General features: G+C 35.1%; 1 protein-coding gene across 1 annotated transcript in view; it reads right to left on the reverse strand.

Moving 5' to 3' along the window:
* LOC115626942 (arginase-1) overlaps nt 1-12,110 on the reverse strand; it is a 26,977-nt gene extending 14,867 nt beyond the window's left edge. Inside the window, exons 1-3 of the mRNA XM_030522458.1 lie at nt 11,861-12,110; nt 9,782-9,985; nt 9,513-9,699 (exon numbers count right to left, since the gene is read on the reverse strand). Coding sequence (XP_030378318.1) covers nt 9,513-9,699; nt 9,782-9,985; nt 11,861-12,059 — 590 coding nt within the window. The 5' untranslated portion in view covers nt 12,060-12,110. The remainder of the gene's footprint in view (nt 1-9,512; nt 9,700-9,781; nt 9,986-11,860) is intronic.
* Nucleotides 12,111-16,119: the final 4,009 nt, after the last annotated feature.

The raw sequence follows: 16,119 nt of genomic DNA on the forward strand, positions 1-16,119 counted from the left end.
CACACGCACACCCACACACACATACTCACACAGGCACACAAACTAGTAAAGTTGGGCTTTTTAGTTCAATTTTTCGCATATTTTACATTTTTTTAAGCTCCTTCTCAGTTAAAGTGCTTTCAAGGAGCAATTATTTCCTTCAAGCAAATATTGAAAAAGTTATTGTAATTTTACCTAAATTTATAAGAATTTCATAAGACTAATTGAACTAGAAGTCCGGCTCTAACACACACAGCCACAGTCACACACACACACATCCACTTAAACATACAGCCTAGCATTTGGGACATGTGTGCAAAAAAAGAGAAAAAATGAGCAAAGTTGAAACAAAATGAAGCAAAGAAGCAGAATGAGAAGAAAGTAAATACAATAATTTATGCGCAAATTTGAAACTTTTACTAAAGTAAATAATTGTTAGTGAATATTATACTTAAATATTTATATAAAATTATATATATATATACGATATACCTATACTTTATATATAGAGTTGATGAAGGGTGTAAGATTTGCTAAAAGAAAAAAAAACATTTTTTAGCGTTCATTAAAAGCGTAGCACAAAACTCAGTAACTAAATGACAAAAACAACATCAAAAAAACAAAAAAAGAAAATGTTGCAAAGATTTTTATATGACAAAACAAAAAGGGAAAAGAAAAACAAAACAAGTTGAAAAACGAAAACAAAAAGCATTAGCAAAGCGATTTCTAGAAATTTAAGTGCACATTTTGTTAAAAAACCAAACAAAGAAATCAGCAAATAGCAGCTAAAAAGAAAGGAGTGAAGCGAAAGAAGCTCGTGTGTTCTAGCATTTGGATTGGTGCCGTAGTTTGGAAGAAGCAAGTGAAAGGATCTATTATAGTATGTGAGCGGTGTGGGAACCTCATTTCTCCCACACATTCGCATATATTTTATAGACCATGCTGATCTTCCTGCCGCGTCACCTTAGTGTTCTATCCGCTTGCTCACCAATAAAAAAAAATACCAAAAAAAAAACACCCGAAACTTCCCCTACTTGAGATACTAATATCGGCATCCGTTTCCGCTCGATTCATCACGCCTTCAAGCATCAGTTTATCAGTCTATCAATCTATATAGCGAGTATCATTTTGCGTTATATTAGTTTCCAACTTGCTTCAATTTGTTCAAGAAACATTTGTTTGCTGCTTCTTCTTTTAATTGTCATCGCGTTCGTATGTATGTATGTATGTGCAGACTTCTCTGATGACTTCAGTTTGTTTAATTAATTAATTACAATTAAGTTTTTTGTATGATTTCTTTGGTTTTTTGTAAATCGAAACCGGAGCGCTCGTTATACGCACAGACATGCATATTTATTTTATATTGTAAGAGATTATATTTTTTCTACTATTCCTTTGTATGATTTCTTAAGTAATTTAAAATCGAAACATAACTGTATATTTTACGTTTAATTTACTAAAATATTAGCGACAACACAACAACAAAGTTGGCACAACCAACCCTTAAACAATAACAACAACAAAAAAAGAAGGAATTAATATAAACAGAAACCTTAGCAAAAGGCTAAAATTAAGCGAAGCACAGAACGAAAGCATTCAAAAAGCTTACATATGTATAGAATCACCATATATATATATATATTTTTTTTTTATAATACTTTAAATAAAAAATGTTTTTTGTTTGAACAAAATTTGCAACAAAAAATCTAGTCAGCAAGAAGAAGCGCAGAAGTGAGCGATGTATAGGCAAAGGGCGTAAATATTTTCAACATATAAGCATAAAACAATTTATATATACATACATATAAATTAATAAGTATATAGCAAAGAATACAACTAACCGGTGTTACATACGCAAAATTCTAGTTGCGAAAAACAAAACATTAAGTAAAAGAAAAGAGGAAGGAAAGAAAAGGTCAAGAACAAGAAAACGTTAAACAAAAACCTATACAAAAAACTATAGCTAAAATAGTAGCAAAATTGAGCGCCAATGTGTTTTCATTTCTCTTTCAATTTAATATTTAACTTCATGTGTTGTCGCTGCCCTCCAAAGGGTCGGTGCACATATGGTTTTTATCTAAATATCCAAAGATTTTTTTACATATTTACAACTATATATACAATAATTCTATATACTTTATATTAACATGCAGCAAAAGAAGAGAATTTTGTTTTTAGTTTCAGCAGCAGAGAGGGAGCGAATTGAACTTAACATGTACTTGATTATTGTTTTGTCTTATTTATTTTTCAACATATTTTTATATAAATATATATATATATTTAGTTTTAATATTGTGCAATAGTCTTAAAATGCAAAAAATGAAACAACAGTTCATGCATCTCAGCTAAATTACAATTACAAAACGAAAAAAAAAAACAAGAAAAATGAAAAAAAAGGAAGTAAGGAAGGAGTGGAAAATTTTTAAACTTAATATATATTATATTATACAAGAGCAACAAAATATACAATTATTTTTTTCGTGTAATTTAAACTTTAAGCCAATTATATATATGTATATATATATATATATAATTTTTTCTTTAAACTTAAGTGAAACAACAAAACCAACAACTACAAACATTATTTATTGTATTTTATAATTAATTTAATTCAATTAATTTCTTAATTTGCCAATGCAAGTTTAATCAAGTATGTAGACGAAAGAGGCGTAACTAGATAAAGAATAAACTGAAACTGAAATCAGGCGGAACATACATAGGATGAGAGTTAAGTGCAGTGCAGTGCAGTGCAAGTGGCAAGCAGTGCGTTTAAGGCAGCTCAGCAGTTAGGGAGAGCGCAGTACGCAGTACCGTTTCAATTAGTAGAGGCACAAAGAGAGCAGGCGGCAGCTGGGCAGCACTTTCCCTCAATACTTCACCAATTTGTAATCTCTACATTCTATTTTTGATTTATAATTAATATTTTTGTTTTTGAACATTTTTTTTCTTTCGCAGCTGACAATTTTGTGTTGAATTTAAATGTACTACTTAGTTTTCTTATACAAAAATTTGTATACTTTTGTTTAGTTTCTAATTTTATTTTTAAATTAAATTTCTTTACACTTTGTCATTGTGTGCACCAGGAAACAGACACACACACACACACAACACGCACATAGACATACACATTCATGCCCTTCCACATAGTGCATATATGTATGTATGTATGCAGAATACATATATTTATCAAATATATTGTAAAAGTTCATTGTAAACAACAACTACAATACATAATTAGCTAATTTGTGAAAATTTATCCATTCACTTTTTTTGGTTTATTTTGTAACAACATTTCGATTTTAAACAAAAACAAAAAGAAAAAAACTATGACAATGACAAAATAATTTTTATTTCGTTTAAAATTATGTTTTATGATTATCATTATTATTATTATTATATTATGTTTACTCTTATGATTTGAATTTCTTTTGCCAGCAAATAGCAACAAAAACAACAACAACAACAAATTATTCAATAAAATCACTTGATAAATTTAGCATAATTTATTTCGTTTTTGTTTTCATTTTCTCTTCTTTTTTTAACTTGTGTCTATAATTTTGTGTGCTCCCCAATTTTCTTTGTGCCTTGCATAATTTTGTTTGATGTGCGTGTGCGAGCCCCGAAGAATCTTAAAGAACAGACCAAAGCAGAGACGGACGAAAGGACAAGAAGAGACGCAGAGAATGAGAGACGATGGCTTGAGAGTGGTTTCACTTATGTGTGTGTGTGTGTGTGAGTAAAGTGTCTCTCTCGTTTTGTCGCTCCATTCAGCATTTTGTGCTCTCCCCCCTATTAAAGTACTGAATGAATGCAATGCAATTTGTAAAGGCTAGTCAGACTACCCATTGATCTCAAAACTTTGTTACATTCCGTGCCGGCGTCACTCAGCACGTCCACACATGCTCTAGTCAAGAAGGAAGTGGAACGCAGAGGAAGCGAAAGGAGAAAGGAAAATAGAAGCAGGAAGGAACATGTTCGAAGCTGTTTTTCGTTTCTCCACACATACTCATATACTTCATCATTCATTTCCCTAAGAACCCCCTCCCCCACACATACACATGCATAAAAATGAACACAGTTATATAGATACATATGTATGTAGGCTCCAAACATTCCAAATATGCAACGTTACTAAATTATTATTAAACCGAATGAGATATTTTTTGTATGCAAACGAGAATACTTTTATTTATACACTAATTAATATATATCTATATATATTTACATATATATATGTATCTGTATATGTATTAGTTATTATTATGGTTTAGTGCTCTGAAATCAAATTTTCTATGCAAAATTTGCGCAAATGTAAACACATTATTTTGAATATATGTATGTATGTATGTATATGTGTATATTTTGGATATGTCTAATTTTTGTCAAGTTCGCAAAACTACACAAAAAAGAACAAAAAACAAAACAAAAAATAATTAAAAGTCGAACCAAAACGTTTTATTTAATATACATATATGTTCAATAACTTTGCGCATTGTGCTTAATAAGTTGTAATTTTTATTATGAAACAATTTAATTTATTTAAACTAGCTCAGTGTTTATAATTTCTTGCAAAACTTAAAATCGAAACAAGCAAGCAAAATGAATGAATGAAGAACAATGAAACAGAACAAAAAAACGGAAAGAGTATCGCAGAGGGAGCGTATAATGCTAACCAAATATGATATATGCATACAGAATAATAAACCCAAACAGAAAAGAGGCGATTAAATTTATTTTATTAACGTATATTTATTATTATTAATTAATAATTAATATTTATCACACATTCCAATGATATTTCAAAATGCAAATTTATTATATTAACATAGAAGAAAACAAACCAAGAAAACAAAACAAAAAACAAAACGTGAAAACCAATGCAAACAATTTAATATTATAAATGTATTTCAAAATATATGATTATGAGTTTTTCTTGCTTTGCATATAAAATCCACAAAACTTGGTTTGGTTCAGTTCGATATATCTATATGTATTTTCCCCTTTATTTTCTTTTGATTGGTGTTTGGTTTCATTCCGAACTACTTATCTATTCTATGTTTTTTTTTCAATTTGTTTTTCTGTTTTAGTGGCTTGGCACATTCATTTTCCAATGAATATTGAATGTTTTCATTTTTCTCGTTTCTTTCCCCCCATTCTATTGATTGCTATAGCTGCTGTATTGAAGCTTCTAATACCTATATACTTCAGTATGTATGTATATCTATCTATCTAGGCTCGACAGTCTCTAATAAATCTCTTCAGTGACCCCCTCTTCTTACATTCACAGAACTCTTGCCTTTTTTCTTTCTGCAATTTTTTTGATTTCATCTTTAACGTACTCTTGATTGGTTCCATATCTTGGGTGCCATATCTATCTCATTTTTATAGTACTGTTTCTGACCTGTTATTTCCACTTTGTAAGCTTCTGTTATGTTTTGCTAATTTCTCCATACTTCTCTCTTTGGTGAACAACCTTCGCTCAATTTGTGTTTAGTAAATCGTATTCTGTTTTGGTTTTTAGATTTCCTACTTTGAGATCAGTTTGTTGCCGCTTCAAGGCCCTCCATGTCCCGGCTTTGACACTTTTGAACATTATTATTTGTAATGGAAATCCAAATCGGGAATTGCTTGGAAGTTAAACTACTTGTATCTTCATTTCTTCCACAAGTGGAGATCTTTGGTTTTGTTTTTTGTATCTTGTGTTACTACTCTCCCAATCTTGATATTCAGTTTGGTAAGTTATGGCCTTTTTGTTGTTGTTGTTGTTGTCGTTTTAACACGCTTAGGCGTTCAGCTCTCTAATGCGCTTCTTACTGGCCACTCCTTAGCTCTCTTTGTTGGGTTCCATGTTGGTCGAATTTTTGTTCATTTCTCGTACAAGTTTCTTTTACAGCACTGCAAATCAACGTCTGACTTTTTTCGTTTGATTTTCAACATTTTCAGCCAACAATTGTTTACAGTGTACTCGCGATACGTTCATTTCACTTTTACATTCAAACACACGCACACATACATACTACTACTTATATACAACTACACCTACACTCCCACCTTCATTACCCCTCTCTTTTGATTATTTCAGTTGTGCTAAATGAAAAACGAAAAATTGCTCTTGTTTTTATAAATACATAGCGTTCGTTTATTTTATGGTACGCAGTGTACTGTTTACCTATCACCCAACTATGATTTTTATTGTGTAAGTAAACTAAATAAATGCAAAGTAAAACTAAAAACATAAACGTAAACAAAAGCCAAAACCAAAAACAGAAACAACAACAGAGCTCAACTAAGTACTTCCACAAGCAACTCCAACTCGAACGTCAACTCCAACTCGAACACCAACTTGAACTCCAACTCGAACTCCACCCCGAACGCAGCCCTCAACTGCAAATGTTGCTTATGATTTGAGTTTTGAGTTTTTTGCGCAGTGTATCCATCCCTATGTGGCTACAACCAACCCTGCATTATCTCTTATCTGCATTGTGTAGTTTTGTTCCATAAGTTTTGCCTTTCGTTCATTGTTGTACTCACGTTTATTGTTTCAACTGATTTTTCGGTAAGTAACAAATTAACAAACAAAAAACCAAAAAAACATAAAAAAAGAACACCAAAAGAAGAAAAGACAAACAATCCAAGAAGGCTAATTTGATTTTCTTTCCTGTACAACGAAAAATATTTGCTAAATAATTTTTACAAAACTAGTAAATGAAGAAAAAACACAATAAACATTAATCGTGATGAGTTTTAACTTTAAAACTGATTCTTTTGTATTTTCTATTGTAGCGAGCTCGACATTAAAAATCCACCAAAAGCAGCAGCAGAAAGCATTTCTAATTTCTTTCCTTCTCTTAATTTATTTTCAGGCGTGTATTGTTCAATTTTCGATTGAATTTGACATTTACATTTAACTTGAATTAGTTAATTAATTAATTAAAACCAAGCTATGATGATTGTAATTATTATTATTATGCATAATAGCAGCAGACGGTGGTGTCTAGAGTTTGCCAACTTGTGACGTCACAATGCCACATTTATCCAAAAATGAACTCCGGACTTACCTCAATCATGCAGACTCTGAACACCACAGTCTATGTATATTTACATATGTATGTGTGCGTGTGTGTGTGTGTGTGTGTGTGTGTCCGTGTCTCGTTACCCATGTACATATGTACAGATATATGTATATATATATATATATATAGTATATACATACACATAATTATATACATATATGCAGACTAGGCATGGTCCTCGAGCTGAGAACGTGTTGGCTCCAAGAGTATCCCAACATCACGGGATCTATTGGGTGCTAACAGGTTCCACCGACTATTCGGTCCATCTCTGGTGCATATCTATGAAGTATCTTATGTACACACATACACGTACACGCACACACACACACACATACACCAACACACACCCACACACATGCATACACATTACGTATTGTAATTTCCTTAATTTAATTAACGCAGCAACTTTATAAGTTACAAACAGCAAGCCATAGTGAATGAAGAAAACGAACAAATCCAAAAATTAACAATAACAATAATAATTAAAATACCAAACCGAATACCAAACGCAAAGCCTAGTTAACAAATTTTTTGATTGTACTCAATGAACCTTTTGCCGCTTTTAACTCAACGATATTAGTTTTTATGCTCATGAGTTCGATTCGTTTCAGTTACTTTTTTCGTAGCGCTCGCACAAAGTCTAGGAACTTGACCTCAACACACCAAACAAAATCAAACCAAGAACCAAAAGAATCATATAGAACCGAAAACCCAAAAACAACAATAACCACAACAAAACCAAAAACAACAACAACGCTATGATATCATCTCTCTCAATCAAAGTTCAGAGGCGTCGGCTGAAGATCAAAGATCGAATTGCCGGGGAAGAATCGAAAGACCACTCTGAGTTTTAATTGCGCTAAAGCCAGCTTAAGTTGAAGTTCTCTTCTATTGTATATAAATATTTATATGTGGTACACATAATTAACTTTTTCTTTCAGTGTATATCTGTCAAAACTGTACGCTCGTGTTCATCTCAATTTACGTTTTGCGTTGCGTTGCGTTGCATTCCCTTTTACTAGAACTTGTATTATCGATTGTTATTGTGATCTAATTTTAAGTTTCTGATTGTGATTTGAAAATAATGAACCGACTAACACAAGTCTTTTTTAAATACAAAAACAACACCAACAACAGCAACAATATAACAAACAGTGCCTACGATTTAAGCTGGCGATTATGAATTTGTATGTGGATTTGAGTTTTCGGTTAACGTTTCGGTTTCGGTTTAAGTTTCGGTTTGATTTGTTTGTAGCACCAGCACTGTGTAACGGTATACATATACGTATACGGTATAGATATGTAGCTCCCTACCACCTCCAACCCCCTCTCCAAAAGACGACTGTACGCAGTCTACTTTGTAGCGGGCGAGGCTGCAGTTCTAGAATCCGAAACAAATACTCGAAAATCAACGCAAACTAAAATGTAAAACTGCCAATTTCGAATCCTACTCGGATCTATTATACTTTTTAGTCATATGCCGGGAGCGCGCACCATATTTACAATTCATTTGTAGTGATTACTTACCATATACTACTTATACTATATGTATGTACTCGTATGTATGTATGTTTTTGAAGCTTTCACCATTTCCGTAAATCGCAACTCTCAACCGGCATTACTTGCATATATTTTACAAATACAACCACATACCAAAAAATATACTCGTATATACAACATCTGTTGATTTCGTATATTGTTGCTATTCGCTTCAGTTTAGAAACATTTAGAACTATCGAATTCGAGTTCGCATTCGATTTCTCGAAAATGAAATCTTATCTTATTTATTTGATTTTTCCAATGCATATTGTAAAATAATTCGATTCTTTTCAATTCGTTTCGAGACTTTACTTTAAAACAGCTACTGAAATTGTTTGAAACTCTTTCATTTTCGAATATGATTTCTGTTGATTTTTTGAGAATCCGATCCCCCAACAACCTTGTATCATTATTCAATTAAACATTTTCATTTCGAGAATGTGTTTGCAAGCGACGACTTGCCCAACGAGTCCTGCAGATTTTTCATTTTCAAAATCCAAATGTCTTCCGCAATGGCGCTAGTTGCCAAAGAAAGTTAAAGAACAACAAAATCATGATTTAGAGAAGCGCTAAAAAAGACTGAGAAACTGAGAAAAGAAACTGGTTGCCAGAAAAGAAAGAAAACAAAACGAAAGAAGAAAGAAGAAAGGAAACAAACCAAAGAGACTGACACAAAATGCAGCTCACTAGCTCAAGACAAGAAAAGAATAAATCCAATGCGAAACGTAATTTCAATCAAATCTAACAAATCAAAAATGAAGCTTAGTTCGTTAAGTCAACTGTGAAATGTGATAAGCCCGGCGCGGTTTGCTGCAAACCGGAGCCGGGCCCCTAGATCTAAAATTTAACTTATGTCTAGTCATATAAGTGTCGAATAATACGAATAAATGAAAGCAAAATCGTAAGAGCTCGCTAACTCACCAGTTCGGCGCGATCTCGTCGAGCCCAGCATGTTGCCAAGTGCCCCGCAACTGCTCCAGCAGAAAGGATACGGGCATGCCGTGTATATTGCCGGACTGGGAGGTGTTGTGCAGATTGATGTCCGCGTGTGCATCGATCCAGACGAGCGACAAATTCGGCGTATGCTGCAAATGTCCGGCCACCGAACCTGCAGAAGATGCAGCAGAAGAGCCAGAGACTTAACATCCACTCACCCACTCACAATTCTGTGCAAATTTCAGTTAACCTACCAAAGCCAATGGCATGGTCTCCACCAATGGTCAGAAACTGCGAGTTCTGCTCCAACATCTTCTGCACCTGCCCGATCAGGGCCCGGTTGCAGGCCATGAAGTCCGCATAGTTTCTTATGTGGCTATAGTGCTCGCGCTGCTGCTTTAGAAGCCGCTCATCGACGGAATACTTCAGATTACCATAGTCGTTGATTACCAGCCGATCTGCAACGAATTTCAGAATAAAGTCCAATCTAATTTTCTAAAAAAAACATCTATATCATTGTGTTTTCTTTATATGTGGTTTGCCGAGTCCTCTTTCCAGATTCCTATATGACAACTGAATTTTGAAGGATTACCAATTCATTCAACAAAGGAGCTTATAAAAATAATTTCCTGTATGTCATCCGCAAACTAAGAGCGTTAATGTGGCTTTAAACATGGCTCTTTGTTCATTGATGGATACTCGGACACACTAACTAGACTGAATCTACACAGGTTCTTTGCTGCTGTACGTCTGTATGAACAGCGGTATCTTTTCAATCATAGCAGCTGAGGGACACCTTTTTCATTTATGGAGATATGCTATGAGTTTTGTATAGTGATGCATTAAAATTTCATCAGAATCGGTGCACCATATCATATAGCTGACATAGGAACGGGCAGTGCAAAAATCAAGCTTAGTACCAAACACATTTTTATACCCTGTACCCGTAGGGTAAAAAGGGTATATTAGGTTTGTGCAAAGTATGTAACATGGAGAAGGAAGCATCTCCGATCCCATAAAGTATATATGTTCTGAATCAGCATGGCGATAGAAATCGATCTAGACATGTCCGTCCGTCCGTCTGGATGAACGCAAGAATCTCAGAAACTATTAAAGCTAGAATAACCAAAGTTGGCATCCAGATTCTCCTAGGTCCGAGAAAGGACGAGTTTATTTTATTTTTTGGAATTTTCCCCCCCTTCCTACGCTACAGAATTTCGTCAATAGCGTCCATATTTCAAATGCTACCTAAACCAAACTTTGCACACATAATTTATATATAATTATCTACTCTTGTTAAAAATTGTATTCAATTCGGTCAATTCTAAGAAAAGTTATAAGCGAAAAAAATTCTCTACAGTACAACCCCCCCAAACTGCAGCATCAAGGTCGCTCTTCTTCTTCCTCTTTTTGCTGCTGCTATGGACGCATATAACTCAGTGACGGAAGTTTACCTGGGTACAGGGTATTACACTGTCGGGCTTGCTCGAATGTAGCGTTCTCTCTTGTTATTTATAGAGATATCTGAAGTAAATCTACTACTTAAATACTTTATACACCGATCGAGTGTTTTAGAAAAAGTGTCCGTCGAGGCGAGTGTCCGGATAAAAGAGGTGTCCATTGAGGGAGTTTTCACTGTATAGTGGGTCTAGACATACCGTAGTCTCATCAAAATCAGTGCTTTAAGTCATATAGCGGCAATAGGAACGATGGGTTTTCAGTTTATGAAGATATCTTAGGCACATCTGGTATTTATGAGTTCTGGACAAACAATCGACCCACTATCCACTATCCACAAAAATCTCAAGCGAATCATATTCTAAAATCATTTTGCCGTTTCTATTAAGGTTGCACGTGGAATTTTTAAACAAATCATTCGTTATGAGAATTGGCTTTTGAACTGTTTAGTTCTTATCAAAGAGATTTGTGTTTCAATTATGAATGAGTGAGTAATTGTTTTTGAGATGTTTGGCATTGTAGAAAATAAAAATTTTTAAATACACGAAGAAGAATGTTTTAAAATCAAATTAGCATTTAAACACAGACACATATTAAGAAATATATACACGTTGTTTTAAATAATAAACTACTCTGCAATATTTGACGGTTGGGGATGTTTCCCCAAAATGGGTATAAATTTCAAGGCACATCATGTAACCACCATTTTGCAAGATAATTGTAAGAATCGAAATATATAGTATATAGCACTTAATTTCACACAATTTTCAATCTTCACTTTTACGTTTGATATAAAAAAACAAACACATTTGCTCATTAAGTGGATGGAATTGGAGTACGCGTGTTTTTTTTTTTCGGTGCACTTTTCCACTTACCATCCACACTTTGGAGGACTTGTGTAAGATTTCGCTGGCGCAACAAATCGGGTGCCAGTTCCACGCCCTGCTTCGACTGACCCTTGGCAAAGGGTACGCCAATGATGGCCAAACTTTGATCAGTGCTGTTGCCACTGCTAGTGGTGTGCTTGAGGCGAGCCAGTCCCACATTTTTGGCCAGTTTTCGCATCCACCACATGTTTGTCACTTTGCTCGCCCGATCGTTCTGCTTTTGACCAATGTCGCTATGCTACTACGGCGCTCGCAATCGGACTCTGCGGCTCGATTGCTCTCACTTTCGCTTGAAAGCCGATGCTACCGACACCAAGTCCAACACCAACACCAACTATCTCGTATCTCTCTGTCCAGGCTACCGATCGAGCTCGCCATTTATTTTTGCGCTCATTGGTGCTGTTCTGATAATGATATTGAAATGTAGTAGCGAATGCGTCAACCGACAGCCTCCACAGCCTCCACAGCCCCCCAGCTGCCATCCCCCACACTGACTTGGATTGTTTATTGTGGTTCTAGCTCTGGCTCTAGCTCTGCCATTATATGAATATAATTACGTTGTGCGGTTCGTCGATAAGGCGACTGACTACTAAGTGCGGGGCTGCAGCGATAACCTTGATCCTGGCATTTACTGACCGTATATATATGTATATATGTTTTTTGTTTACTCATTTACGACAATTTCCATACAAATGTGCGTAGATGCGTTGAACATACTCGTGTAACGAGCCCGACTCGTGTACTTGAATCAATTTATTGACTTCTCCATACGTACATCTGTACTCTATATATATATGTATGTATGTATGTACATACCATGCATGTATGTGAGTCATGTGTGTGGTAGGCGGAAGCGAGAATCGGTACTAGACGTAGTGCCAAAGTGCAGGCCAACATCAGTTCCTCGTTCTATTCTTGATTACCAGCTCCACCCCTTTATATAAAACAAGAAAGGAATGCTAAAGTCGAGCAGGCTCAACTCTTAAATACCCTGTACCACCCCACAAAAAAAAACAAAAAAATTATTAAAACAATTTAATTAATTAATTAAATTAAATATAAAATATTCCATACATGCATACATACATTTACATTTACATCAGAATCGTGTCTATTCGTGTTGGTGTACTTGTACATATGTATGTATGTGTGCATTGGGCCTGGTTATATGGCTATAACTTTCTTTCTAATCACCCTATCATAATGAAACTGTTCTACGGATATATAATCACTAACTGGATGTGACTACCAAATTTTAGTTCAAAATTCCAAGTATTACGGGAGTTATAGAAAATCGTGAATAGGGGGGGGGGGTAGTGGGGGGGGGGGGGTACATCGGGAAAAATGAACAAACTCGTCCTTTCTCGGGCTCAGGAGAATCTGTATACCAAGTTTGGTTATTGTAGCTTTTATACTTTCTGAGATCCTTGCGTTCATACAGACAGACGGACATAGCTATATTGACTCGGCTTGTCATCCTGATCAAGAATATATATACTTTATGGGGTCTGCCACGCCTTCTTCTGTGTGTTCCATGTGCACTCGCACAAAACTAATATACCCTTGTACCCTTTGGGTATAACAAGTGGCTCGCCCCGGCTTCGCACGGCTAGTATGTTGGTTTTGATTTCACATTATTTTGATCTAACCCCTAAAATAAAGGGCAGTGTGGAGTCATTAACAATATAAATATACACATATCACATATCGCAAATTTTAGTTGTACCAAAGGGCGTAATTTCAACCCATGAATTAAATTTACGTGTTTTACTTAAAAATAATTTATAAATAAATAATCGTCTGATACAGATTTGTTGAACTTCATTTATCATTTTAATTCATTGTTATACCCTGTACCCGTAGGGTAAAAAGGGTCTATTAGGTTTGTGCAAAGTATGTAACATGCAGAAGGAAGCATCTCCGACCCCATAAAGTATATATATTCTTAATCAGCATGACGAGAGAAATCGATCTAGACATGTCCGTCCGTCCGTCCGTCCGTCTGTCCGTCTGGATGAACGCAAGAATCTCAGAAACTATAAAAGCTAGTATAACCACAGTTGGCATCCAGATTCTCCTAGGTCCGAGAAAGGACGAGTTTTTTTTATTTTTTGGAAATATCCCCCCCTTCCCCCGCTACAGAATTCCGTCAATAGCGTCCACATTTCAAAAGCTACTCTAACCAAACTTTTCACACATAATTTCTACATAATTATCTACTTTTGTTTCAAATCTAAATCGGATGGTTCTAAGAAAAGTTATTAGCGAAACAACTTTACTTCGGTACTACGCCTACAAACTGCAGCATCAAGTTCGCTCTTTATCTTCCTTTTGCTTCTGCTAGAGGCGCATATACCTCAGTACCGCAAGTTTCCCTGGGTACAGGGTATTTTACTGTCGGGCTTGCTCGACTGTAGCGTTCTCTCTTGTTTTATTTGTAGACTTTTCAAATTTTCTGGCAATGTGTCCCTTTTAAGGTATGCCACACGTCAATACTGGGTATTGGGGTGATATTCAGTTCGGCCATTGGCTTTTAAAAGTTGGCTAACATTTCGCGCAGAGCTTCTATTATAGGCAAAAGCCTTTCCCCTAGGCTCCTGACAACGGTTTGATTCAAGGTATTTCACTAAAATAAGTATAGTCGCGCCAGCCCGATTCTTGTATACCCTTTACACTCCCCGTTCTTACCCACAGTTCTTCAAATACTATACAAGTTTGTTGCCCGAATCATTCTGCGGATATAGTGCATCGATTTTGATAAAACTTCAGAATATTGTGAGGCACTATACAAAAAATTATATTGCAATTTGTGTATAAAGTAAATATATATTTTAGCGTCTTGGTATTATTATATGAACAATCTACATTTAGAGTTACAATAAGTTCTAGTTATATACAAAATTAAATAAAAATATGTTATATTTTTTAGTTGTAAAAAAAAACACTTGATCTCGTTGTAATTATACATCGTAATTATACAGAAATAGATTTTGCTAATAATGTTTATTGGACTTTAAAGAGAGATAATTCTTCTATAATTAAATTTCATACATATATAATTAAATTGTAAATTTCTATAGATGTATTAATAAAATATTATGATGGTGGAGTGGAGTGCAAAGAAAACATCAATTTCATAGATCTAGGGACAACTATAGGGACAAACCTACAATTAACTCTGTTGATGCTGGCCCGTACTCGTATACCTTTCGAGGTACATCCGAATCAGACAAACGTACACGTGAAGATATATACACTTTGTATAATTTGATTTATTTAAAGGGCATTCGTGATGAAATCCATCTATTTTTGTTGTGAATCAAATCCTCGGCTTTCCCTTCATTTAAAGGGAATTGAATGATAAACATACATTTTTTTCAGTTCGTTTACACCTATTTCAATATAAATCTTTGACCCCAATTTTCGCTTATTTGTGGACAAAATGGTTCAAAACGGACCTTTTGTCTTGAAGATCCAGATGTAGCATATAGTGAACATTTTGAAATGAAAAGTAAGCTTTACTATTAGAGTCAGAGCCACACAGACAGGAGACAGGCGGCTGTTAAATGTCTGTCTTGCCTTGCATTCCGTAAAGAAAAGATCCTTGTAAAAATTTAGTAAAAATTTAATATAAAAAGTTGTTCTGCAATTTCGCAACTTTGTGTGAGGACAGTATCTAAATTGTAAGTCTTGCAATCAGAAACAATTGGAAGTGCACGGATGCACGAAGCTTTGGGAAGTGGCCAAGAATATTCTTCTTTTTTTGTTGTTGTTAAATCCTGATAAATTCTATCAACCCAGTGGGAAACCGAGATGTTTCGTGATAAAAAGAAAAGCTCTCCTAGTGTCCCACACATCGGGGCCAAAAGCAGCACGCCACGTATTGGCGCTCCATCTCCACCAGCTCTCAGAATATCGCCAATTAGTAGACGGCAGCAAACGGGTGTCCCAAAACCCACCAAATTGAAGCACAGTGGAAGCACAGTGCGATTACCTCGTACTATGCTTGCAGGTAAGACTGACAACATACCTATCCCGTAACAATGTTTTAACCGATATGTGTATAATTTTACTCTTTAAAAGAATTACCAGAGTCGCAGCAAAATGCAGGCATCTTTGTAGCACCCACAGATTCGGGCGCAGATGAACGCACACCCACCAGCTCGATAGTGTCCTTTGGACAGAGAGCGGCAGCTTCGGTATTCAATCGACCACCAGGGACCAACGTTGCGAAAGTTTCTCCGCGA

The sequence above is a fragment of the Scaptodrosophila lebanonensis genome, unplaced genomic scaffold (genome assembly GCF_003285725.1).
Source record: "Scaptodrosophila lebanonensis strain 11010-0011.00,11010-0021.00 unplaced genomic scaffold, SlebRS2 tig00000089-arrow-pilon, whole genome shotgun sequence".
In the NCBI taxonomy this organism is placed as follows: domain Eukaryota; kingdom Metazoa; phylum Arthropoda; class Insecta; order Diptera; family Drosophilidae; genus Scaptodrosophila; species Scaptodrosophila lebanonensis.